Raw genomic sequence first — 24,927 nt, 5'->3', positions numbered from 1 at the left:
CGATTTGAAATGGCAACAAATAATAGTTTTTATTTAAAAACGCAGCTTAAAAACTAGCAAATAATCGAGTATATTAGAGTATTATTGGCATTAAATATCTTCGTGGTCGTGACAACATTATTATTATTTATTTAGCTACTAAAGAAATGCCTAGAAAAAAATCAATTATACAACTTAGTCGTTAAGGATTGTGTCTAAGAACAAATATTGTTTGTTAGCTTAAGTATCATTTAAATGGAGTGTGTGTGTGTTGTGACTAGTGATTAGTAAGAGCTAATTGGGATCCACGCTTGCTCCACCAGATTCGATGCACATTTGGCGCAACGAATCGGTTAACACTCAGAATGCAATCGTCGAAGGACTTCGACTATGATGCATTGGTGTATGGGCGATGGGTGTGCCCGGTGAGCTGGCGCGGCTGAAGCAGCTGGAGCAGCAGCTGGAGGCGTCATTGTCCGCATGGTCGTCGCCATCGCCATTGGCAATGCCACCCCCTTCACCCGATCCCTTGTGATGATGATAGGGTATGGGTCGCTTTCGTGCACTGTAATAACCAACAAATCAAAGATTAGATATGCTAAATCTTTTGGATTTAGTACAACAAAAAAATACGTTTGTTTTTTTTTTGTTATTTGTTGGGAAACTTACCAAACTGAAAAGTGTGTAATCAAGTACGGAAATCAAAAACTAAAATCCTTTTAAAGAAAGAAAAACATAAATCGTGGAGTTCGACATAATTTATTGCAGTGCACACACAAACAACAACTGTTTGCATTGACTAATTGGAAAAATCGAATCAAATTATTGTGTTTACAAGCATACAAGGATAGCTACACAAAAAGAAAAATTATTACATTGTTGAAGAAGGAAATTTAATTCGATAAAATAATATATAATTATAATTCCTGAGTCGGCTGAAAGAAAGGAATAATATTAATCGAAACAAAATCAGGCGCTGCGTGTGGCATAATTTGCAATTAAGCATTTGGAAATTAAATGAGGCAACTGAAGCGGTTAACCTGCTCAACGTCTGGTGCTGCTGCGGGGCGAGCGACGGCTACAAAAATTAACGTAATTAAATCAAAAAAAAAAAAATATAATAAAAATCAATTAAAAATAAGTAGTCAAGTTTGATGATAAAACCTTGCGCAGTTAAGTAAAGTGTTGGCAATCAAAATACTGTGTATCAATCAATTCTTAACAATTGTTTTGTCTTTTTCTAGGCACTTTAGAATATTTAAAAAGCCCATATAAATATATATGATACATAGATGCATTCATAAAAATTACTAATTTTTGTGCCTGTTTTTAAGTACTTTTGAATATGTGTAGATATTTAAAAAACCTCTTAAAATATACATAATTGAAATAAAGGTTGTCAACAACTTGAAACACAAAACTCTGCAAAGTTTTATCAAAAGTAAAATTATGTAAAACTTAAAAATTCAAAACGAATTAAATCTAGAGATTCCTCTCAGTTTGTGGCTACCTTGTAATGCGACGTCTGTCCAGAAAGCTGGGCGAGCCACGACGTCGCGGTATAGACGGGGAACGTGATCCAGATTGTGATGTGCCCGAGCCGCTGCTGGACGAGCTGCCGGACGAGCTGCGCGACGTGCAGCTGGAGCGGGACGAGTGCGAGCCGGAGCGTGATCTGGAGCTGCCCGAACCGCTGCGACTGCTCGAGGAGCTGTAGCGACTGCAAGCAAGACAAGATTAGCAAGTCATCGAAAGTAGGGATAAGGCATGGACACTTACGATCTGGAGCGGCTGGTGGAGCGATGGCGATGACGACTGTTGCTTGTGCGCCGCTTGCTTCGGCTGTGGCTGGTGCGACGGGAACGACTGCGGCTGCGACGCGCGGCACTCTCAGCTGCTGCAACTGTGGCCGTTGACACCTTGGAGACAATGGCATCCACCAGCGAGCTGTCCGCGAGCGCCGCAACTAAGGGCTGTGGATCGTGAATTTTGAAGGGTTTGATAAGAATTTTCGGTTGTTTCTGTTGCTGATTGTGATGGTGATGATGGTGATAGCTTAGACTATTGGCCGCAACGGCCGCAGCCGCTGCAGCCGCATTGAAGTTAATGTTACTACTACAATTGCGACCCTGCAGCAACGCTCCATGTGGCGACGGATGGCCAAGCAAAGCCAGGCCGGCAGCAGCAGCTGCTGCAGCTGCCGCATTTGGGCCACCACCAGCCGCCAGGGACAACAAACTTGTCGCATGGCGGGCATGATGATGATGATGGTGATGATGTGGCTGCTGCTGCTGTTGCAATTGATGATGATGGCCGCCGGCAGCTGAGAAGAGCGCTTGCTGCTGCGGCCCAGGACCATAAAGACTAGAATTGTACATGTTTAGACTACGATTGAGATGATGTTGCTGCTGATGATGATGTTGCTGCTGCTGCTGATGGTGATCACGACGACCCAGCAACGGTTGCAGGTTATTATTGTGCTGATTCTTGCAGATATTATAATGTGTGGCCGTTAAGAGCGGGCCATGATTCAAGCGATTCGTCGTACGATTGTAGGTGCCCGGGGTGCCGGCAAGAAAGGGCAGCGCATTGTTGTTGTTGTTAGGATTAGTATGAGAAGGACCAGCACCACATGCATGATGATTGTTATTAATATTATTGTTATTATTATTATTATGGTTAGTATTATGTCTACTGTTGGGATTGTTATTCAGCGTTCGATTGTGAAAGACGCGCTTCGTATGTGGATATTGTTGTTGTTGTTGCTGTTGGTGTTGTCTATGATTGTATTTAGCTATTTGTATTGGCATTGTTAGTGCAGCAGCAGCGTGTGTTGTTGCTGCTGCTGTTGCTGATGTTGTTATTGTTGCTATTGGCATTGACATTGTTGTTGTTGCCGTTATTGTTGCAGTTGTTGTTGGACTCTTTGGGCCACCATTTGCAGCCAGTTGGGGCGCATTGCAAATTGGCGGTGTATTTGTGTCCCTTTTATTAGACTCAATGTCAGCTTGCACCTGCTCCTCGCTTGTGATTAGTTTTGTCGTCATTGTTGTTGTGGTTGTCAGTGGGTTAATTAAAGCGGTTACATTGTTAGCAACAAGGAATTCATTTAGCGAATTACGTTTGTTAACCACCAGCATCAGACTGGCTGTCTCGCCACTTACTTCACTGCCGCCATCCTTGGCTGCTGCTGGTGCATCCTTGCTGCATCCATCGGCGCCGCCGCCATTCTTCTCCATCGTTTTGATCTTTTGTTTGGCCTTCGCTGCAATGCCCGATTTCAGTTGCTCGAGCATGCGCAGCTCCTGCAGCTCTTGCAGCTCCTCCCGCTTGCTGCTCTGCTGGTATTCGTCCAGAGCTCCGGCCGTTGCCTCCGCATCGCTGCCATCGTCGCCGCTTTGGGCACGCAGTCGCACCACTGGCACTGGTTTTGTGCTGCCGGCGGCGGCGCCTGAGTCATGATGCCTTTTTTTCTCCGGCTGCACAATGTCCTGATAGCGTTCGGGATTGCGTTCAGCGGGGGAATAGTGCAGTTCGGATGATTGAGAGCTGCCCGAGCGACGCTTTGGCCTTGGGCTCGGCGTGTTGCCTTTGTCCTTATCCTTATCCTTGTCTTTGTCCTTGTTCTTTGACCTGGGCTTGGGGGGCGTGCCAGAGCGTTCGCGCTTGACAATGTTGCTGCTGCTCTTTCGGGAATTGGTGCTTCCTGCTGGCTCCCGTTTTAAATTCAATTCACGCTTTGGCTGCTCCGGCGTTTGACTGCGACGCCGCTGCTTGCGTGGCGTGGGCGTGGCTGCCTCACTGTGAGACGAACTGTCACTGGAGTCACTGGTGGATGAGCTCGAGCTGGAATCTGCACGCTTGCGCTTCGTTTGCTCGAGCGCCACCATTACCGACTTGGTGCCCAGTATATCGTTGACAGTGTCCTCGGCCGCTTTGAAGGGATTGAATGCGGGCGCCGCTATTGTCGTAGTCTTCTTGGACTGCACCAGATTGGGTGAGCGTGTCCGTTGCCTACTGTTCACTGCTACCGCCGGCGTTGGGCTTTGCTGCGGCTTCTTGTGCGAGTGGGAACGGGAGCGTGAGTAGCGACCCAGTTTGCGATCTTCGCGTGAAACTGAATGACGCTCACGACGACGCTCCTTGCTGCGCTCGCGTTTTTGCCCTCGGTCTCGCTCTTTGGACTTTTGTCGCTCCTTAGAGCGCAGTCGTTCTTTAGAACGCAGGCGTTCCTTGGACCGCAGTCGCTCCTTGGAGCGAAGGCGTTCCTTGGACAGACGCTGTCTATCCTTAGAGCGTTGCCTCTCTTTGGAGCTTAATCTCTCCTTTGATCGCTGTCGTTCCTTTGAGCGCAAAACCTCCTTGGATTTTACTCGCTCCTTTGATTTAAATCTCTCTTTGGAGCGCACTCTCTCCTTGGATTTTAAACGCTCTTTGGAGCGTAATTTCTCTTTCGATTTTGGTCTATCTTTCGAGCGCAGTCTCTCCTTAGATCTTAGTCTCTCTTTGGATCTCTGTCGCTCCTTGGAGCGCAGTCTTTCCTTGGACTTTTGTCGCTCCTTTGAGCGTTTCCTTTCTTTTTGACGCTGCTGCCGTTCTTTTGATTGCTGACGCTCCTTGGACGTTGCTCTGTCTTTGGACCTATGTCGCTCCTTGGAGCGCTGCCTCTCCTTGGACCTTTGTCGCTCCTTGGAGCGCTGTTTCTCCTTAGAACGTTGCCGCTTCTCCTTGGAGCGCTGTCGTTGCGGTGGTGTTTGTGTTGCCGCCTGACGTTCCTTGGACTTGTGGCGCCGACTGTTCTCCCGTCGACTGTCCGGCGAGGAATCATTTCGCCGCGACTTGGTCTCCTTGCGTCGCTCCGGCGAACGACTGCGGAATGGATTGTCCAGAGGCGTGCCACTGCCAGCATCCGCAGGCGGCGGGCGGCTTTTGGCCGATTTCTTGGACTTGCGCACAGGAGAGCTGTGACAAGGAATGGAATTATTAAAAAGGAGTTCAATAAGGATTTCAGTTTGTTACAACTCACTTGGAACGTGCCGAGTCCGTTGAGCTGGCACGTGTGCGACTCTTCTTCTTGAGCTTTTTATCGCGTTTTTTCTGTATAATTAAAAAGAGTGTGGATTATTAGCAAATTGAACAGCAACTTGCAGCAAGTCTAACTGTTAGCAATATATGCATTAAATTGATATAGTTGTATATAAACACATTTGTCATTCAGTATATGATCATGGCATGATATATATGTAGGTATATCTCATATGATATCTCGCATGTGGCTTGCATAGAAATTTGGCAGCATTTTTTATTTTTTGGTTGTTCTTTTTGGCAAGCGCTAAAAACATATTTTAAATGGTGATAAAAAGTTGGTTTTTTTTTGTTTGTTGATTGCAGAAACAATAGTCGGTTGACGCAACTATATATATATATGCTATATAATATCTTAAAGAAAACAGAGACAAATGAAAGTACTTACAAAACTACAAGAGAGCCTTTGAAAGCTATCCTATATCAATGAAGCGCCAAGGGTTTTTATAAACAAAATATAAATTTTCTTTTTCGTTTCTTATAAAATTTGATTGATTGGATTTTTGTTTAAGGTTTTCGAAACTACATTCAACTCAAAATTTCAGATATATTTATATATGTACATATATAAGCAAAACAAAAAACACAAAAAATTTGGGACTAGGCACAAAGATTATACATATTTATAGTAGTATATAAAGTTTGTGCCAAGTCCTCTTTTTAACTAGCTATACGAACTGAAAATGTAATCAAAAATTAAAAAAATTAATAATACTAGTTTTGTGTATGCGTTTGAAGCCTTTTTTACCTTTTACAATATTTGTGGGGTGAATTTTTTTATTTTTTATATTTTCTTTTTTGTTTTGTTCTATTATTACTAATTAGTTTGGTATGCTTTTATATTTATGTAGTAGAAAATGTTTTATATGCAGGTTTTATAGTTCAGTACTTTGGTTATTGTTATATTAGTAAATGTTTCGTTATTTTTTTTTGTTTTTTTTTTTTTTTTGTGGAAAAAGAAGTAAATAAGCAAGAGAAGAAATGGCGTATGTTTAATATTTTGGTGAACAATTGAAACAACGAAAAACGATAAAGTCAATCGAGTTATCATCAATATCAAGTATTATACAATACATTTGTATATATAGTATAGATATATAAATATGTATATTTATATAGATTTTGAGAGAGAAACAGTTAAATTCTTGTTTAATTGTATTACAAAAAGATCATCGGGTGAAAAATGTTACATCATTAATGGCTGATTTTTAGTTAGTAGATATATAGTAGTAAATGGGGGGCGATTATATAGAAAATTAGTTGAGAGTTGTTAGAATTCATTAGAGATTAAAGTCATGATAGTAATGAGAATAGCACACGGCACATGCACTCTTCAAGTATAGGTAGTAATTATTGGAAAATCACTTTCAAGTTTAGAACTTGAAAATTTCTCTCATTTTTTTTTTTTTTTTGGTTTTCTATTTTTGATTTGGGTTATTCCCACGGTTAATTAGTATGGGCATTACCTTTTCCTTTTTGGCTTTCTTGCGTGCACTCTTCAACTCACGCTCTGCGTCGCTGCTGGCCTGCTCTTCATCCTCCTCCCCGTCATCGTTATCGTCATCGCTATCCTTATCGCTATCGGCGCTATCGCTGCCGCTATATTTACGCTTGCGGGATTTCTTCTTTTTCGATTTACTGCAAGTAGAATGTTTTTTTATTACCAGATTAGTGCTGGAACTTCTGATTTTTATCTGCATCAATTTTTTCAGCTAGAAATTTGTGTGTCCAGTCCAAAAAACTGGGAGGCCCAAAAAATTGTAGTTTTTTTTTTTGGGCTTGGCAGCAACATTAAGAGAAGTTTGGGTAATTGTTTTTTGTTGGTTAACTTTTAGTGGTTTTTAGTGCTTTACCTTTATCGAAAACTGCTCAAAAATGCATTGTCTTAATAATAGTAGTAGTTGTAGGTTAACAATAATAATAGAAAGAAAGATGAGAAAGTAATTCGCTTTTAATTGTTGCAAAAACACAGTTGATTCCTTAACATCAAAAAAACTGTCTTAAACTTGTGTGTAAATATGTGTGTGTGTGTGAGTGTGTGTCAATTTGTCATGAAGATGAGGATTTTGGAAGTAGACAACAATTTGGTTATAATAAATTCGAATTTTTACTTACCCAAAGTCTTTTGATAAGGTCAAAATGAATGTTTTCAAACGAGATATGTGTATGAATATGTATGTGTGTATGTGTCTAAGTGTGTGCTTATAGACATTAGTGTTTAAAGAGAGAGAGCCCATTGAACCCTACGCACAATAGCACAATCAATAAAACGATGCCTTCGGCATAAATATGATATTAAAAGTATATTATAATACTTTTCAATTTTTCCATTTTGGAAACGCATTTGAAACATTTCATTCATACGATTTTTGTTTAGTTGTTTTTTTAATGTTTTTCTTTTGTTTTTTTTTTTTTTTTTTAAGTATAAGCTCATTTAAAAACTAAGTATAATATGGTTGTATGCAAATTTATTTGTACATAACTTTTCGCTTCTTTTTACTTTCTTTCTCATATGAGTCCCTTTTGTGGTTTGAGTTTCAAATGCAATGTAGTAAAAGAAGGAGTAGAGACGAAAAACACAAAAAGTATTAAGCAGTTGTTTGTTAATTACAAAGATTCGTTTCAGTTTTGCGTTTACTTAGTTTTGTTATTTTGTTCTTATCACGTTTTCAACAAGTACAATAGAAACAAAACAAAAAAATATTGGAAAACAACAGGGAAATCAAAAGCCAAACAGTTTTACAATGTACGGAATATATAAACAATAGATAGAGAACATAAAAATTCATGATTTCAAAAAGAGTATTTTGGTAAACAGAAGATTGTAAAGTGTAAATAAGAAACAACTAGTTGAATAAACACAGAGGCTACACAACTTGGACAAGACTCAGTGCTTGTGACTGATTCTTTCGAGTTCTTACCTTTCTTTCTTGTGCTTCTTCGACTTTTTCTTCTTGTCCTTGCGGCGCTCAGGACTTGCCGAACTGTGAATGGGAAATGTGCGAACAATAAGCATAAATAGTATATATTATAAGCAGCCTTCATTTACCTCTCCCTAGCGCGCTTCTTTTTCTTCTTCTTGTCCGACTTGGACACATGGTCGCGCTCATCGCCACTGGCAGCGGCCTTGCCACTTGCCACTGCCTCATCCCGCTCCCGTGACGGGGTGCGTAGCAAGGCATAACGTTTGCCCGTCTCCTTGTCTCCTTTGCCTGCTGTCGCTGCGGCCGCCGCCGCCGCTGCGAGGCTCTCGCGCTGTGCGTCCAGCTCTTTTTGGAGCGCCACACTCTTGGCCAAGTCCTCCTTAGCCTTGCGATCACAATCGAAACTGCTGCCCTCCACAAAGTACTCGGATATGTTGAAGGCTTCGCGCAATTTGGCGTTCTTCTGCTGCTGTGCTTCAGCAATTTGATGGGTATCGCGAGCGCTGCAATGCCAGAAGAATATAATATTTAGTTATGAATTATTTATGTAAGAGATTTTAATTAATTAAATCTGTAATATGTGTAAGGAATAACTTCCTGGAAAAAGTAGACTACAAAGTATCAAAAGGCAAGACTAAGTCTCACTCTCTTAATACAAATAGCCTAATGTTAGTTAATAGAATTATAATTACATTACATTCCCATACTATGTTAATTGCAATTAAACTGCAGCCGCCAGCGTTAACAGCACTCTCTCTCTCTCTGCTTCTGTCTATGATAAGAGCGCTCGTTGATCTGCTGGCTGCTGCAGCCATAACATTCAGTCGTGTCACGCTTGCTTTTTCGATCGTGTCGAATTGCTCTAGTTACTTACTGCTGTTGTTGTAAAGCTTAGCGTTCGGTTCAAGTCTTCGTATGTAATACACATAATAATTAATAATACAATATATAATATAAATATAACGTTGTGGAAATATCTTTGTGTTACTATTTGAAAATAGAACCGTCAAAAAGCTATCCGAAATTTAAATAACTTCCTCGAAAAACCAAACTAAAAGTAAGGTCAAGTTTATAGGGACTCTCTATAATTACCTCGCCACCGCTGCGCTGCCAGCACCGAGGAGCAGCGTCTCAAGCAATGAGCTCGACGAATGCTTGAGCAGCTCCCCGAGCAGCGCCGGCAGATTGATTTTCTTGTTGTTGTTGTTTGGTGTAGTTTTGGGTGTTTTATTTACGGGCATGTCCCGTTGGCCATCAACAGCTGCTCGCAGCAGCAACTCCTGCGGGCATTGCGTCATCATACGTGTTGGACTCTGACAGACGCAGGCGCAGTCGCCATGCAACTTTCTGGGCATTGCTGTTCGCCTGTTCTTCTTGGCGCCGCTTGCCAAAACCGGCCGCAATGGCTTGAATTTCTTAGCAACGGCGGCATAATTGAGGGCCGCCGCCGTTGCCGTTGCCTGCGCCGTAAAGTGGAAACTCTCATACTTGGCAATATACTCGCGATTATCGTGCTGAAAATATTGTGCTTTACATTTCCCAGCCAAACATCCAACTATGGCCTTGCTGCTGTTAATGTTACTGCTGTAGTTAATGTTGTTGCTGCTGCTGTTGTTGTTGTGGCTGCTGCTGTTGTTATTGCTGCTGCTGTTGTTACAGCCGGTTGCGTGTCCTGCGCGTTTGCGGCGTTTCTTGCGTCGCTTCTTCTTGTTGTTGAGGACAACATGCAATGTGCTGCTGGTGGAGGCTTTTGTTGTTGTCGTTGTGGCTGCCGTCGAGGTGGCTGTCGCCATTGCTGTGGCCGTCGCTGTCGCCGTCGTTGTTGCGCTCGTGTAGATTTCCGAGGAGAGCATTTTCAATTTTTCGAGTGGTTTTTTGGAGAGTTCGTTTTAAATGGGGTTGTTTGGCAAGTGAGTTAATGTTAATGTTTATGTTATTTTATTATTATTATAGTTTTTATTTTCTTATTTAAATAATTATTTGTAGTTTTATTTTTTGTTTAATTGTCTTTATAAAAAATATCTGTTGACTTTAATCAATGTCGTAATATTTGTTATAAATTTAACAATATTGTTAGTTGCACGATTTTATAAGGAAGACAGTTGACTTAGTGTATAATAAGATACAGCAAGATGTATTATTATTATATTTAATTCTTTCCACAATTTAAACAGGAAGACAGTGGATTAGTATAAATATATATATTTATTTGAATAAGTTAGTAAATATATTTACGAATTATTTCTTAATGTATTCGAAATCGTTTTATCTGGAAGACAGCGGATTATCGTAGATTTAAATTTATATTTGTTGCACTTTTTTCACACTTTAAACAGTATTATTTTTTACAATGTTTATAGACTCGCTTGTGCGATTATTTATATTCATATATTCTCTGCATTTTATAGACACGTTTGTGAGCTTATTTATTATTTTGATATATTATATTTCATTTCAGGAAGACTTTGGCGTATCAAAATCTTTAATATAAAAATATACTTTTGTATGTTTTAAATTTAAACGCTTATTGAATTAATTGGAAGACGAATGGATTAGCATTTGTATAGCTTCACACTTCGCTACATTTGTTTATACATATAAATTGTTTTATTTTGGTATTGTTTGGAAGACTTTGGATATTATTTAAGTTAAGTATTTGTAACTCCGTTTATGGCAAGCTTCTAGCGCGTTCACTTGACTCCATTTACCGACTAAGACTAAACTAAATTACGAGCTATGTTTGGAAGACTTATTTAGTGATTTGTTGCTTTCAGTTTCTGAGCTGTTGAAGCTCACATTACACATTACACTGCATCTCTCCCAATGTGAGCTGAATAAGGCTCCATTTGACGGTTGCACTCTGCATTCAATTGAAACAACATTAAAAGCAACCACTACGACGCAGCTAATCCGTTTAGTGGGTGGGTGGGTGCTCGAACTGGTGGCAGCCACCACCAACAACAAAAGCCGCCCATTGCTTAGATATATTTAGGTTTCTTCTTCATTTCGTTGGATTTGTTGGATTTCCACACTTGAGGGGCTGCTCGAATGCATGCATATTGATTGCATTTCCTTTGATGCATTCTCAACTGCCATTTTCGCATTCGGTTTTTGTGTCAGCTATTGATTTTTCCAGCAACTCGCCCCAAAAATTATCTTGCAACTCGTTTTGCAGTCAGCAGCCTTTGAAGAACCGACTTCATTTTATTTGACTTGTTTAACTGCTGTTTTATTTGTATTAGTTATTGTATTATTTAAATATTTATTTATTATTATTATAGATTTTGGGGTTCCTGAGCACGTTGGCCAAACGCTTTTGGTTTGTGTGCATTGGCTTTGGAAGACTTGATGTGACTGAAAAATCTTTTGCAGCAGCCTTTTGTCTCTACAACTCCGACTGTTTTCATTGGGCGAATGGACCATAGGGGTGTGGTGTGTTGGGGTTGGGTGTGAATGGGGGTGGTGATGACTGTGGTCGCGTGCTGTGCGCAGCCGGCGGCGCATGTGGATTTTGCCACACTGTTGACAGCTGGCGCTGAGATTTTTGACACGCGAACAGGCGTGTTTTTGGTTCAAGCGTTTTATTGATTTGTCAAGTTTATATGGCGCCCACAATATATTGTTTAAATTACATAATACTTAGTGCACTTAAGTGGTCTGTCTTTCAGTTTAGATTAATTGGCTACTCACGCTACACGTCCAAATTCATCCTTAGCCAAATCGGTTTTGCCTTGGCCCATCAATTTCTGGCGATACGTATCCACGTGCGATTTGATCTCTTCCGGTGTTCGTCTGTTTTGAAAGAAAAGATCAACAATTAATATAAGTTACACTTTAATGTATTTAAAATAAATATAAACATATAAATACAGCTAACAGAAATAGAGTTTTAATTGATATATGCAATCTATTCGTGAATTTTCTTTAAGCTGCTTTTAGTTTATTATCTCTTTACCTTTTAGACAAAAGTGTTAAACGATTAACTTCACAGCTCTAATTTAAATGTTGGGTATTGGTTTAAACAGGTTTTTATACAGAGTTCAATTACATTAAATGTAATATTCAGTTTTTCTTTTTGTAATTTTTTGTCCGCTTTATTATGCGTTAGGCGGATGTGTGATTCTAGGAAAATAATCTCTACAACTGAAATGCAGTTCAGTTTTCACCACCAGTCCAGGGCAGACTTGCCTGGGTCACCCGGAAGAGAAGAGCGCCACCAGAGCGCGCTCATATGTGACGCAAAACAAAGTGTAGGGTGTTTTTGGGGGGTGGCTTGGGTTGTAGGTGGTTCGGCTGTTTGGTGGTTGCTCTTGCTGAGCGCGTGTGCGTCTCTGCTTGCGTGCGCTTGCCACGCTCTCTGTTAAATACCAGGCGCCGCAATGCAAACACAACAGCAGAAAACAGCAAGCGGCGGGGAGAGAATGTAAATAGTGGCACACACACAAGTCGGGTGCATTGGCCAAAAAGAAACATGAATTGTGCACAAATATGTTGATGGGTGGACCGGTGTTATATAACAGCAATATTGCATTACATGTGACGGCTCTGCTCTGTTACCAAATATTTCTCTATTGCAATTGTAATTATAATTGCAAATTGAACTTGACTTCTTACCCCTGCTTCTCGAGTATTTCCTCGAATTCGATGCACTTCACTTCGATTTTGCGTTTGCGATCATGATCCAAAATCTCTTTGTTTGGTGGGCGATTTAGTTGGGCGTCCAGCTTTTTGGTATCATCTTCGGCCCGATAGTCCTTGTCCTTTTTGCCTGGCCGCACAAACGCCCAATTGCGCTGCACATGTCCATTGGTGCCAGAGCCACGCGGCGTTGTCAATCCAATGCCGTTGTACATGTTTTTGAGCGGCTTTCAGTCGCTTGGCTTAAACGTTTAGCGTTTTTTTTCCGTATGCATCAGCGTTTTGGAGGACGCAGCTGCTCCGCCAAATGTGCAGTTTGCAAACACAAGAAAAATCGATTTTCTATGACAGACGATGCCGACAATGCAACTCTGCATATCGATATATTTGTCGCATAGCGATACTATCGCTATTTAGTCATTGCGAATTGTAAACAAAAGTTGCATTTTGCATTATTTTTTTTAAAACAACGCTGCAGCAAAAATAAAATATGCAGACTGACGATAAAGTTGAGAATGACGAAGCTGAGAAACCTACAACTGTAGTTTTTAAGAAATCATCCCGCAAAAATCTACGTCAACGCAAGAATTCTGATGACGGCGAAAAGGAGGAACAGTAAATAATAAATATAATTATGCATATATTTTGGCTTCAAATCGAATCCGTCTCTTTTAACAAGGCTCACTCTGGACGAAATCAAGGAGCGCCAACGTTTGCGACAGCGTCCCAACGGCGTCAGCCTTGTGGGCCTGGCACTGGGCAAGAAAGTGGCGCCGGAGGAGGAGCTGGCCATCAAGGATCCGTTCAATGTGAAAATGGGCGGTCTGGTCAATATGCAGACACTGAAATCTGGCAAAATGAAGGAACCTGAAGATGCCTACGATGTGGGCATCGGTACACAGTTCTCAGCCGAAACAAATAAGCGAGACGAAGACGAGGAAATGATGAAATACATCGAGCAAGAGCTCCAGAAGCGCAAAGGTGGCGGAGCCGATGACAGTACTGATAATGCTGATGATGGCGATGCCCATAAATATTTAACGCCCGAGGATGCGGCTCTCTACGCATTGCCCGATCATTTGCGACAGTCGTCGTCGCACAGATCCGAGGAAATGTTGTCGAATCAGATGCTAAATGGCATACCAGAAGTAGATCTGGGCATCCATGCTAAGATACGGAACATTGAGGCAACGGAGGATGCCAAGCAGAAGCTGCTCCAGGATGCCAAGAACAAGAAGGATGGACCCTCGCAATTTGTGCCCACCAACATGGCTGTAAACTTTATGCAACACAATCGCTGTAAGTTGCTCAATCTAGCAAATCTAAACTTAATCCTAATCCTTGCTGCTGTTTTCCAGTCAACATCGAGGACAGCAATGAGCAGCGGCGACGCAAAAGGGAAGATAAGGAAGCCAAGAACAAATCTGCGCAACATCAAACAAATCCAAATGGCGTCAAGCGTGCCACAGATGATTACCATTATGACAAGTTCCGCAAACAATTTCGCAGATATTAAAAAAACATCAAATTTTGTATATGGAAAAAAATTAGACTTTTATTTGTTAAATGCACATGTGAAGAAGAAAAGCAGTTGCTTCCGGTTTAAACCCAGAGGGGATTCTCAGAAAGTCAAGTTTTCGATGGCTGAAAGTAGACGAATTATACATAAATTAGTTAAAATTGTTTTTTTTTAAGTGTTTCGACTACAACTAAAGCACTTTTATCAGTTAGAGATGTTTAATTTCATGGCAACGAATGACTGAAGCTCAATGAGATTCCTACTCTATAATATCATCATAATAATATGTAGAGGATTTTAAAATGATAAAATATACACACCTTATAGAGCATATACGACTGATTCTGCATTCCTGCTTCAAACTGGAAAAGAAAATCAAAAACTTTGGATTAGTTGAAGTCTTAGTAAAACTATAATGCTATAATATTTATAAAGTTCAGTTAGAGATGTTTAATTTCATGGCAACGAATGACTGAAGCTCAATGAGATTCCTACTCTAAAATATCATCATTATAAATAACAATGATATCCATAAGATATACACACCTTATAGACAATAAACGGCTGCTTTCTGTTCAAAACTGAAAAGTACAAAGTAAAAATTTTAATTAGTAAAGTATATATTTCAAATAAGCCGTACTTGGAATAAGTTCATTGTTCAGTGAGAGATGTTTGATTTCATGGCAACGAATGACTGAAGCTCAATGAGATTCCTACTCTAAAATATCATCAGAATTTATTAAAAAAAATTGTTAAAACAATAAATTACACACCTTGTTAAGATAATCGGATATCGGAACCGTAAAAAACTGAAAAATATAACAGACAAAAACATAATTGATTAATTACAAAGAAAATTACTTAAGAGAAGTTTAAAATTTACCTTTCTAGTTTGCCAAGTTGTTCGTTTTTGCTGAAAAATGTCTGAAATAAGATTAAGAAATATACGAAAACCAAAAACAAACCAATTCATTGTTTTTTTTGAGTGGTTTTTTGTTTTTATTATACCCAGAGACAACATTGCAAACGTTCATCTTCGCTGTAGCGTGTCATAGATTTTAATTAATATTTTGTTGTTTATAGAAAAAAATCCTATAGTGAAAATGTAAAACGCGATGTTCCGGTTTGCATTTCCAGTTGCTTATATGATGCCGATCTTGTTGGCGATATCGAGAGCATCGTAGTCACGCGCCAGGCGCACATAAGCCTTCTTCTGACCATCGGGCCGGATCAGAATGTTAACCTTAGCCACCTTAATGTCGTACAGTTTGCGGACGGCGGCACGCACATGATTCTTATTGGCGCGCAGATGTGTGAGGAAGACCAAAGTGTTGTTGTCCTCGATCTTCTTCATTGCTGCTTCCGTGGTCAGTGGATACTTGATGATGTTGTATGCATCCATGCGATTCCTGGTGGGCACCGATTTCCTTGGGTATTTGGGATTGCGGGGCAGCTTCAGCGTCGTCGGACGACGGAAGTGCACATTGGTGCGAATCTTGCGGGTGCGGGTGCCAAAGGCGCCCTTGATGACCTATTGCAAACAGATGGATAAATTATTAGTTTAAATTTTAATATATATATATATTCCTGAGACTCACCTTAACCTGCATCTTCTTGGCGTTGAGCAGGGCAACTGCCTTGGCCTTGGCCGTGCCCTTTGTGGGCTTGGCACCTGCCTTGGCAGCGGGCTTCTTGCCCTTGGTGGCGGCACGAGCCTTAGCCGACAACTTGGCCAGCACCGATTGTGGCTTCTTGCCAGCGCCCAGTTTCTTCTTCAGATCCTTGGCCTTCGGTTTGCTCACCGTCTTCTTCAGCACGGGCTTCTTGGCAGCAGCCGTTGCGGGCTTCTTGGCGCCAGCAGCAGCAGCGGGCTTCTTAGCCGGAGCAGCGGCAGCCTTTTTGGGTGCAGCAGCCGCAGCTGGTTTAGCAGCAGCAGCTGGCGCATCCTTCTTAGCAGCAGCAGCAGCAGCGGGTGCTGCCGCAGGCTTCTTTGCCTCGGGCTTCTTATCGCCGGGCTTAGCTATAAATAAATAAATAAAATATTTAACACTAATAAACACAGACAGCTGCAACTAGAAGTGAGGTTAAAAACGAGCGCACAACGCTTCGAGCAGTGTTGAAAACTGATTTCAATTGAGTCACTTGAAGTGCACATTTTATACACATTTTAAGTATTTCATATATTTCATGAGTGTGTCACACACACAGGCACACACTGCATTTATGGCATACACATTTTTTATTGTTTTTGCCGCACGTGGCGCAAACATGGCTACATATTTGGCATTATTTTTGCTAGAAATTCTTGCTTTCACACATTTCTACACGTTGCTGCACATTGGCCATGTATTAGTTTAGCGTTTGGTGTTTAATTCACACATTTTTATGGCATTTTTATATGAAAAATGCTTACCGGACTTCTCGGTTGGCTTTTTAGGTGGCATTTCTACGAGAAAAAGAAATGAAAAGGAAAACTGAGGGGCAGTTGTCAAAGCGGCGGAAGCCAAATCTGACAGTGGCGTGGCCAGATGGTGTGCGGGTGGCAACGCTCGCACAGGGTTGCGTTGTAAATGGCAACGCCAACAACACATATGACTGTGTGGCAGCACTGGAAAAAATAATCATAGGTGACAGCCCTTTTTTTTAAAGCGTTTATTTGAATGCGGTAAATTTTAAAATAAATGTTCATATTAGTCAAAATCCATTAAAAAAGACTGTCAACAAGCACATCCACTTTTCTGCTTGCCAGAGCGACTGCTAAAATAACTGCGTAAATCTATAAAAGAAAATGCGAGTTAGTAATTAAATTTGTGTGCATTTAAAATAAGGCTCACCAAATCTTTGCGACTTTTCCGATGTTTGTTTTGTCTGCTCCTGTGTTGTACTCTTAAATGTTTTTAGCTGCTGCTGCGCGGCCTTTTCAAAAGCCAGTGCTGCTAAGCGTTGAAAAAACTCTGTGATTTTAAAACCCGAACGCGCTGATAACGACCAATATTCAGCCCCTAATTCTGCAGCTGCAACGCCAGCAATACGCTCCATTCTCATAAATTCCTCTTTTGTCTGGAAGGAAGTTAATGAATATAGTATATAAATAGTATTATAATAATAGTATATTTTAAGCGATTGAACAATGTACACCACTCACCAAGAGATCTGATTTTGTGCCCACTAGAAATATTATGGGTTTTTGCGCAGTGTTGTAGTTTAATGCGCTGGAAAGCCACTTTTTGGCGGAGTCCAGAGTCTCCCGCTTGGACATATCATAGGTGGCTACAATGACTAAAATGAGGCAGAATATGAAGTGTGATGAAAGAAACCATAGGATTGCCTATGATATGCTCACCACTAGCGTTGCGATAGTAGGCGCCCGCTATGCACTTGAACCGCTCCTGGCCAGCTGTGTCCCACCTGCAAGTACACTCAAACAAAAAGTATATGCTTAAAAATCACACTTTTCGTTTATATTTAATTACATTTCCAGACTGAAATTGTGACCCAAAATGTTAAAGTTCTCCAGCTCAAAGTCGACGCCAATTGTTGCTTTATAGTTGCACTGGAACTTATCAAAGCAGAAGCTAGAATTATACGAATTCTTCAATGAAAACAAAATAGAAATGGAAAATATACAACTTGCTATCTTTCTCAGCAATAAGTTGAGGAACTCTTGATGCAGATTTCTAAAAGTAAGAGCGACTTTTTGTGAGTGCAGAGAGGAGGGCGGATCACTCACCGATTGACGATGGCTGTTTTGCCCACGGCACAGTCACCCACAAAGATGACCTTGCAGGGTCGCAGCTTGGGCTTGCGTGGCAACTCCAGCTGATATCGTAACTGTGGCGCAAAATCCTTGTCTCGACTGAAGGGGGTCTGGGCGTTGCTGTAGGCAGGTGGAAGCCGTCGCAGATGAGTCCGCGGATCGTGCAGGGTCACCGTTGGCGGCGCCGGCAACAACAGATTCTGACGGATCAGTTGGGGCATTCTCAACAACGTTTCACTTACGACTGAAATACGAGCGATTGGAGGAAAAACCCACAGGCGGAAAATCGGAAAACACAAAAAGAGAAGCAAACCACAAACCTCGACTTGAACTTGGTGGTTATCGTTGTGTTCTCAAGGCGTTCTCCAGGTGTGTGTGCTTTAAATTGTATATGTATTTATGCATACTCTCTGATAAGGGCAGCTCTCAATTGGGGTTAGCAGCGATAGCAAAGTGGAACAGAGCTGGATTAAATATTTGAATTGCGAAATTAGTTGGGTTGTGGTTGAGTTTTGGGCTGGCACGCAGGGAAATTCATTGAGCTGGGCTAATGTTTTCCTAAGTTTACCTTTAAGAAATGTTTAACAAAATGAAATTTAAAGACTTGCTTATAAAATATATTTTGGAGTAAACTTTTAACAGCTATTTGTAAAAATATACATGAAAATGGGGTCAGCTTTGCCAAATTGGTGTCTGTAGAAAATTTGAAAGTGTTCACAAGTAGATATCTACCAGTAATAGGTATGAAAGTTTTACACGAACTCAAATCAAAAACCATGTTTCTAAATGTAAATGCATTTTTAATCTAAAGATGAACTATTAATAATGGTAGTCTAAGGTGCTAAGACAACAATTTCAAGTGCTCTATCAAGAATAAACTTCTTAACATGTTTCAAAGATTTTGGACAAGTTTATTGCATCTAAAGACGATTCAAAATATATAATTTTATATTTATATTTTATTTGTGTTCCAGTTAAATTTTATTGAGTATTTGTTTTAGAATTGCCGCCAGGATAGCCAAAATAACCCACGCTCTTAGCCTGTTCCAGCAGTTCGGGATCCAAAGCCAAAGCCTTGAAAAGGGCCCGCTTGAGTTGCCTGTATTGGAAATGAGGCTGAAAGGGCATATCCTCAAAGGCCAACATCAGCAGATGACCAGCCTCGTTGCCCACCGCCAAACAGCGACCACAGTGCGTAAAACTGAGATTACAATGATTGGATGAGGAATTGGTCACAGAATAATAAAGGATCCACTTACCAGAAGGTCGTATAGTCAATCTTGGCATCAATTGTAGTCGATGAGACGGGTTTGAGTGTGCTATTCCTCAGATCCCAGATGTCAACGGTGTTAAGACTGAGGGAGACCAAGATTGTGGAATGAGTGCGACTCCAGCGGGCGCAGTGAACCGGCGACAGGTGATGATGGAGCGTGATTAGCGGCAAGAGGATGCCAGTTAACCAAATGCGAATGCACCTAGGAGAAAGAAAGAGAATTTTAGAAATTGTACAACTTTCTTTCATTTAAGACTCTATTCTTTCTGATAGCTTACCAATCGCTGCCACAGGTGAGATATAGTTTGGGGGACCAGGGTGAGAAATCCATGCAGACCGCGGTAGTCTCGTGCACCTGTCGCAGCTCCAGATGCTGCAGCGGATAGTTTGTGGAGCACTTGTAGAGTGTGCCCTCGTCGGTGAGCACATAGTAGAGATCTGTCTGCACTGGATCCAGCACCAGTTCGAGACACTGCGGATGTCGATTGGCAAGCAGCGGCACTATCTGAGACGGACGCTGCAGCGGAATCCCCTCCAGCTCCTCCTCGGCACGCTGGAAACGCTGATGCTCGAAGCCCAACAGATGTGGACTGTTAATCAGTTGATATTTGGTTATGGCGCCTGCTTGGGAGGCAGCCAGAAACGGCGTAATTTCAGCACCCGTTGAAACATCGCCATCGCTGCGCGGAATCCATTTGATGGACGTAACGGGCTCAAAGTGAGGTGAGCTGCTGCGCTGCGAAATGGCCAGCGGCGGTTGATCCGGCCGGGAGATATCCCTCACCTCAATGTCGCCATTGTGGAGGCCAATTGCCAGTAGTTGTGGAACCACTGGTGAGAATTGAACCGTAACCACGGCCACCCCGTAGTCGTAGCAACGTTCCGGATTCACGGGATTCTTAATGTTCCACACATAGACATAGCCACAGCTCGGGCTACGCGCAGACCGGGCACACGTATAGATGCCATAGGAGACGGCCAGGATGTCTCCATTGCTGGGGCAGAAGCAGACAGAAGTCACCGCCTGCTGCACGCCGAAATTGGACGAGGGAGCACTCAATCGCCAAAGTAGTCGCAAACGATACTTGAACTTGACATCTTCGGCCAGCGGATCAGGTGGTGTCATATTGCGAAAACGTCGCTGTTGTGGTTCAAAAACGTTGCTGGCGAGGATGCGCATGGTCAGCATGAGAGCGACCCGAAAGCTGGGCAACTTATTGATGGCGACAAATTGATCGATGCCATCAACTTTATAGGTGGTCACCTCCATTTTCTGGGCACCCTGCACCTCCACACTCTTTGTCGAGGCCTGCAGATCCTTGTACGTATCGAACATCTCAAAATTGGACACATACGATGCCACATTATCCGTACGCAATCGTTCCGTGTTCATCAACCTCGATTTCATGAGAGCCGTCATCGTTTGCGTATCCGCATCGATGGTGCGTCGGGTTTTATCCGTGCCGGAGAGCAGCTCCTCGTAGCGCTGATTATCCGCCTGGACATGGCGACCCTCCTCGGTGTCCGCCTCCGCGGTCATGCTGCAACGTTCGAACAGGATTACAATGGGCGTCTTGCGCAACAGTACCTTAATAAAGGGCGTAGCACTCGGCTTCCCACTTTGCCGTGCACTTTGAGGAGCGGCAGCAAAGCTAATTGTCTCCGTTTTCGGTGCGGACTTCTCAGCGGTCAAGTGCAACTTGTACAGGTTGATCTATGAGGAAATCGATGGCTGGATGACTTTTGGGTGATATGTTTGCACTGAGTAAGATTATTAAGAAATAAATTTCTGAAAAGTTTCCGAGTGCTGGAAAACAGTTACAGAAAACAGTTTATTCCCGCTAGTTTTTGACAATTTAAAAAGTAGATGTCCACCTCTCTCTCTCTCCCTTTCTCTCTCGTTCATCTGCCATCCTTCGTCTCATACTTACACCCAGAGCAATATCATCAAGCGAAGCTCTCATCACACATTTGGTGCGATATTCGGGAGTGCGAAGCTTTTGCAGCTGTTGCTGCTGTTCCGTTGTTGTTGTTTTCTTCATCAGCGGATGAGCTTTGATCAGCTGACTGAGCTGCTGGAAATCAGCTGACCGATAATCCTTATTCAATAAGCGCGACATTTTAACTGCTTAACAAAAGCTTTTGATGGCTTTATTATTTTGAGCTACTCAAACAATTTGTGTAATATTGTTAACATGGCAACGCATCGTTGCCACACGACAAGCAAATGCCACAAGCCAACGTGTGTGGTTACCACACGGTAGTGCTCCATATTGTTGCGCATCTGCACATATAAATATTCATAATTTAAAGCAATTTGAAAGCACGCAAGCGCAAGGCAACAACCATAACATTTATTTGTGGCAAGTAGAAGCTTAAATGCTCTTCAATAAATTTACAATGTGTGCACCAACCGTGCAATGTTACCATTGATAGAAAAGCTGTTTAATAACTTACTTATAATCGAGAACTGCAATGAACGTTGATTACCAAAACTTTCATTGCGATGTAAAAAGATTGCCACAAATCCTGTCTAGTGATAATATTGTATGTTACTCGTAAGAATGTCGTTCTTAGGATATAGCGAATGCCATAACTCAGTGATAATACCCAACGCTAGTGAATTAAGATTATGATGATGATGATTGCATGGTTCACAGACGCACACATACACACAGAGTGCAGACGAAATTGTCTATTGTGAATGGCGAAGCTTCCGCGACCTGTGCAGTAGTAATAATAACAACTCATACAATAACAGAGGAAGAAGAAGCAGTGCTATGACCTGTCACAAAAAAACAACAAAAAATACCAAGTTTCGTTTAAAATTTGTATAGCAATTAGACGCACACGAAAAGCAATTTACTTGTGCTGTACACATACACATACATATGTAAATGTGTGTGTGTGTGTATGTGTTGCAATAGAAAGGGTCTTTAATTCCGCCACAGCAGAAGTCGAAAAAGAAGTTGTCTTATGTTAATTTGCCTTTATGCTTCGCTACGTTGATTCGCTTAATGAACAGCAGCAGCGGCAGCGACGCAGCCGACTTTAACGTTGGCAGCGCAGCAAGTGCAATATGTCAAATAGACAACAGTCAAGCGCGGGAAAGAAGAAGAATGAGAAGAAGTTTTCCGCATCAGGGCCAAAACGTCGCATTGCATGTTGGTCAGCAGCAGCAGCAACGAGAAACGCGTCAAGCGTAAAGCAATAAATGTGCAAGTAAACAGCAAAAAAAAGTGCAGAAAAGAAACGCTTTGCGTGCATTATGAACTTTTGCACGGGCGAAAGAGCAGACAACAAAAAGCGCCCAGCTTGTTACACATTTTGGCACAAAAACCAACAACATGGCGGATGCGTTGCTGTCGACTTCGACAGCGCTGCGCGCACAGTGCTTTTGCGCGATTAACACCCACGAAATGTATTTTTAAAGTTTTGCTTATTTAATATTTAATTAATAATATTGCTTATTTAATATTTTAGTTATTCGTAGTTATCATTCCACAGTAAAAATTAAAATGCGGGCAAGCTTGAAAATTATGCATAACACAGAAAAGAAAAATGATCAAGATTTTAAGCGTTCACTGAGTTTTACGAACATCTAATTGTCCACACCCAGAAAATCGTAAAATTTAACAGCTACAAGTTCATCACACGCACAAACACACAGACAGACAGAGAGCTGGCCTGTCCGTGTCTGTGAACCGTTTTACTTTTCATTGAGATCGCTTTTACACCTGTTTTATGCTTCCACTGACCTGGCCCCAATGTGCGCTTGGGCGCTGCCAACGCCAGCGTCGACGCTGCAGTCGCCGTCATCGTCATCGTCGTTGGGTGTAACATATTTTCTTTTTTCATTTTTCTGATTTTGTTTCAGTCTTGTTTTGTTTTTGTTTTATTTTTGATTTTTTTCTTTCCAGCAGTGCCGCCGCACATTTAAGCCATGCGCACAAAACCGACTTTTATTCGTTAATTAACCGTCGTGAAGCGCAGAAGTGGCCGGCTTAACGGAAGTACACACTAAAAATCGAGAGCTTTTTGCGGAAACTCATCGCAAAGCGAGGGCGCAAAAATAACATAAAAAAGCTCACTTTGATACTACGCCGCCGCAGATTAAGCACACATTTTGTAACCAACTGTGGCAGCGCTGACACCTGCTGCTGCTGTTGCTGTTGCTGCCGGCATCGCTGTCTCCGCTAGCGTTGATATTGTCGTCGTCTACGCTTTTCACTCTTTTTCGATTTCGTGCGCGTCACAGTTGCATTTGAAACAGCGGCACGTGCGCCAAGTTCGTCTCCGATTCCAATTCCGAAACTGACTCCTGTTCCTGACGCGTGCGCAGCTCGGTTGCTGCTGCTGCCACTGCTGCTACTGCAGCCCTGGGCGCCATTTGAAGTTGTTATCCAAACACTTTTTGAGCGATATGTTAATTTTATGCAAATTGCCGCGAGTTGTTAATTAATTAATTAATGTGACGGCGTGTGTCAAATGTAAACAAGATTTTGCAATCGTCGCCCGCATTCACACAGTTGTTGTCTTATCAGCATCGGTGTATCTCCAAAAATGTTGCTTTGGAAGCGACTCTGTCGACCCCAAGGCGAACTAGCAACAACGACGACAACAACAACAAGTTCATCATCGTTGCCACAGCGCCGACGTAAGTTTGCCATATCTATTTAATTATTTATTTGACAAATCTATCCAGCCACGCCCCTTTCAAAACGTTCGCCCACGCGGCGCCTCAACTTATTTGTTTAAAAATCGAAAAGTTGTGTAAGAGAAAAATGTGATTTTAGTTTTGTTTATTTTATTTTTAATTTTTGGGGCTTTTTTATTGCTGTACATGAAATCCGTGCGTCTCATTTGCATAATTTGCATCTTAAAATTGTTTCGGTTTCTGTTTTTATTGACTGGTTTATTGATTTCATTTTGTGATATCGTTCGCAAACCCCAAACCCCAAACGCCAAACACAAAACCCATAAACCGAAACGAAACCAAACCAAACCAAACCAAAGCAATATAATAATAAGGCTCCTCCAATCGCAGGTCTTCTCTCAGCGAGTCTCGAGCGTTTCGCTGCATAATAAATTACTATCAAATTTTATCACCTACAAAAGATGTTGCGTGAAGCAAGCTCAGCTCACAAAAACCCATTGAGCCCCTAATGAATAATATCTTGTATGTAAATATTGGCTTTCAGTTCTGATTCTACACCACCTCCTGGTTGCCTGAACTGCTTCAGCTCAGCTTGGGTGGGTTTCGTTCGTGTTTTGGTGTCTTGGTGGAGACTAACTGTTTGCCAAAAAGATTTATGAATGAGTTTGCCGTGCTTAACATAATTATGCATAATGCTTAGTCGGCTTACGATTTAGATACGTTCACCAGATCAATCTATTAAAAACAGTAAGAATCGTGTCTGGTTGAGAGTGATCGAATGGCAGATTCTCTGTACGTTTGCAGCTTAATTATATGCCAGAAATCTAAAAATTTAAATATAAAATATAATTATGCGACTGCTGATAAAATGTCTAATATCTACTACTATAAAATGTATCGACGATATTTATCGATTTGAAATAAAAATGGAGTTAATCCAATTAAAGTTAGATCAACACCTTGACATGATACCCTTTCTACACATCTCTAACAGGCACAGGGTATATGGGAAGAGCGTGTCTTAGAGTTGAAACAGGTGGAGCCATTTATTACGAGCTCGAGTTGCGTGGGTTGTATGGAAATTTTCAGTCTTAG

At 41.6% G+C, this 24,927-nt stretch overlaps 5 protein-coding genes and 3 non-coding genes across 16 annotated transcripts; 1 reads left to right on the top strand and 7 right to left on the bottom strand.

The window, feature by feature from the left end:
- Positions 1-3: 3 nt before the first annotated feature.
- Positions 4-12,976, bottom strand: LOC6558928 (serine/arginine repetitive matrix protein 2). 8 transcript variants are annotated; one of them, XM_032740186.1, is made up of 11 exons: positions 12,603-12,976; positions 11,679-11,780; positions 8,114-8,491; positions 7,986-8,048; positions 6,531-6,702; positions 5,453-5,482; positions 5,006-5,076; positions 3,144-4,941; positions 1,759-1,952; positions 1,490-1,699; positions 4-544 (listed from the first exon to the last, which is right to left on the bottom strand). In XM_032740186.1, the coding sequence occupies exons 1-11, from the start codon at positions 12,839-12,841 to the stop codon at positions 340-342; spliced, it is 3,462 nt and encodes a 1,153-aa protein (XP_032596077.1). In that variant the 5' UTR covers positions 12,842-12,976; the 3' UTR covers positions 4-339. The 8 variants fall into 8 exon arrangements, with proteins under 8 accessions (XP_032596077.1, XP_032596093.1, XP_032596081.1 ...); XM_032740202.2 differs by lacking the exon at positions 12,603-12,976 and adding an exon at positions 11,944-12,074; XM_032740190.2 differs by lacking the exon at positions 5,453-5,482 and having other exon boundaries at positions 12,603-12,933.
- Positions 12,977-13,060: 84 nt separating this feature from the next.
- On the top strand, positions 13,061-14,173 carry LOC6558972 (telomere length and silencing protein 1 homolog). Its single transcript, XM_001983520.3, has 3 exons — positions 13,061-13,241; positions 13,306-13,925; positions 13,985-14,173. The coding sequence occupies exons 1-3, from the start codon at positions 13,117-13,119 to the stop codon at positions 14,140-14,142; spliced, it is 903 nt and encodes a 300-aa protein (XP_001983556.2). The 5' UTR covers positions 13,061-13,116; the 3' UTR covers positions 14,143-14,173.
- A 166-nt stretch (positions 14,174-14,339) lies between these two features.
- On the bottom strand, positions 14,340-14,435 carry LOC6571672. The gene has a single exon (XR_047398.2). It is a non-coding gene; the product is annotated as a small nucleolar RNA Me28S-Am2634 (small nucleolar RNA).
- Positions 14,436-14,570: 135 nt separating this feature from the next.
- On the bottom strand, positions 14,571-14,667 carry LOC6571671. Its single transcript, XR_047399.2, has one exon. It is a non-coding gene; the product is annotated as a small nucleolar RNA Me28S-Am2634 (small nucleolar RNA).
- Positions 14,668-14,793: 126 nt separating this feature from the next.
- LOC6571673 lies at positions 14,794-14,891 on the bottom strand. The gene has a single exon (XR_047400.2). It is a non-coding gene; the product is annotated as a small nucleolar RNA Me28S-Am2634 (small nucleolar RNA).
- Positions 14,892-15,113: 222 nt separating this feature from the next.
- On the bottom strand, positions 15,114-16,661 carry LOC6558988 (60S ribosomal protein L23a). The gene is made up of 3 exons (XM_001983521.2): positions 16,559-16,661; positions 15,744-16,165; positions 15,114-15,676 (listed from the first exon to the last, which is right to left on the bottom strand). The coding sequence occupies exons 1-3, from the start codon at positions 16,587-16,589 to the stop codon at positions 15,287-15,289; spliced, it is 843 nt and encodes a 280-aa protein (XP_001983557.1). The 5' UTR covers positions 16,590-16,661; the 3' UTR covers positions 15,114-15,286.
- Positions 16,662-16,813: 152 nt separating this feature from the next.
- Positions 16,814-18,398, bottom strand: LOC6559023 (ras-related protein Rab-34). 2 transcript variants are annotated; one of them, XM_032741064.2, is made up of 7 exons: positions 18,223-18,398; positions 17,876-18,146; positions 17,619-17,720; positions 17,489-17,553; positions 17,291-17,424; positions 16,980-17,205; positions 16,814-16,921 (listed from the first exon to the last, which is right to left on the bottom strand). In XM_032741064.2, the coding sequence occupies exons 2-7, from the start codon at positions 18,121-18,123 to the stop codon at positions 16,863-16,865; spliced, it is 834 nt and encodes a 277-aa protein (XP_032596955.1). In that variant the 5' UTR covers positions 18,124-18,146; positions 18,223-18,398; the 3' UTR covers positions 16,814-16,862. The 2 variants fall into 2 exon arrangements, with proteins under 2 accessions (XP_032596955.1, XP_001983558.1); XM_001983522.3 differs by having other exon boundaries at positions 17,876-18,398.
- Positions 18,399-18,828: 430 nt separating this feature from the next.
- LOC6559013 (dynein axonemal intermediate chain 4) lies at positions 18,829-21,389 on the bottom strand. Its single transcript, XM_001983523.2, has 4 exons — positions 21,107-21,389; positions 19,454-20,889; positions 19,162-19,377; positions 18,829-19,103 (listed from the first exon to the last, which is right to left on the bottom strand). The coding sequence occupies exons 1-4, from the start codon at positions 21,293-21,295 to the stop codon at positions 18,884-18,886; spliced, it is 2,061 nt and encodes a 686-aa protein (XP_001983559.1). The 5' UTR covers positions 21,296-21,389; the 3' UTR covers positions 18,829-18,883.
- Positions 21,390-24,927: the final 3,538 nt, after the last annotated feature.

Source organism: Drosophila grimshawi, unplaced genomic scaffold (assembly GCF_018153295.1).
Source record: "Drosophila grimshawi isolate 15287-2541.00 unplaced genomic scaffold, ASM1815329v1 contig_44, whole genome shotgun sequence".
Lineage (NCBI taxonomy): Eukaryota > Metazoa > Arthropoda > Insecta > Diptera > Drosophilidae > Drosophila > Drosophila grimshawi.
Note: the sequence above shows the minus strand (reverse complement) of the source record. Positions and strands in the feature narration are given on the sequence as shown.

Excerpts from the sequence above, each read along its gene's own strand:
- LOC6558928 (XM_032740173.1), bottom strand. The coding sequence starts at position 9,841 with ATGCTCTCCTCGGAAATCTACACGAGCGCAACAACGACGGCGACAGCG. Across the intron at positions 6,703-7,985 it reads AAGAAGCACAAGAAAGAAAG|TAAATCGAAAAAGAAGAAAT; the intron begins GTAAGAACTCGA and ends TTCTACTTGCAG. Across the intron at positions 5,077-5,452 it reads AAAGGCTCTCTTGTAGTTTT|AAAAAACGCGATAAAAAGCT; the intron begins GTAAGTACTTTC and ends TTAATTATACAG.
- LOC6558972 (XM_001983520.3), top strand. The coding sequence starts at position 13,117 with ATGCAGACTGACGATAAAGTTGAGAATGACGAAGCTGAGAAACCTACA. Across the intron at positions 13,242-13,305 it reads GACGGCGAAAAGGAGGAACA|GCTCACTCTGGACGAAATCA; the intron begins GTAAATAATAAA and ends TCTTTTAACAAG. Across the intron at positions 13,926-13,984 it reads CTTTATGCAACACAATCGCT|TCAACATCGAGGACAGCAAT; the intron begins GTAAGTTGCTCA and ends GCTGTTTTCCAG.
- LOC6558988 (XM_001983521.2), bottom strand. The coding sequence starts at position 16,589 with ATGCCACCTAAAAAGCCAACCGAGAAGTCCG. Across the intron at positions 16,166-16,558 it reads AAAGCCAACCGAGAAGTCCG|CTAAGCCCGGCGATAAGAAG; the intron begins GTAAGCATTTTT and ends ATTTATTTATAG. Across the intron at positions 15,677-15,743 it reads CCAAGAAGATGCAGGTTAAG|GTCATCAAGGGCGCCTTTGG; the intron begins GTGAGTCTCAGG and ends TGTTTGCAATAG.
- LOC6559023 (XM_001983522.3), bottom strand. The coding sequence starts at position 18,123 with ATGCCCCAACTGATCCGTCAGAATCTGTTGTTGCCGGCGCCGCCAACG. Across the intron at positions 17,721-17,875 it reads AAAACAGCCATCGTCAATCG|CTTCTGCTTTGATAAGTTCC; the intron begins GTGAGTGATCCG and ends GTATAATTCTAG. Across the intron at positions 17,554-17,618 it reads CACAATTTCAGTCTGGAAAT|GTGGGACACAGCTGGCCAGG; the intron begins GTAATTAAATAT and ends GTGTACTTGCAG.
- LOC6559013 (XM_001983523.2), bottom strand. The coding sequence starts at position 21,295 with ATGTCGCGCTTATTGAATAAGGATTATCGGTCAGCTGATTTCCAGCAG. Across the intron at positions 19,378-19,453 it reads CTCACCTGTGGCAGCGATTG|GTGCATTCGCATTTGGTTAA; the intron begins GTAAGCTATCAG and ends TCTTTCTCCTAG. Across the intron at positions 19,104-19,161 it reads ATTGACTATACGACCTTCTG|TTTTACGCACTGTGGTCGCT; the intron begins GTAAGTGGATCC and ends TTGTAATCTCAG.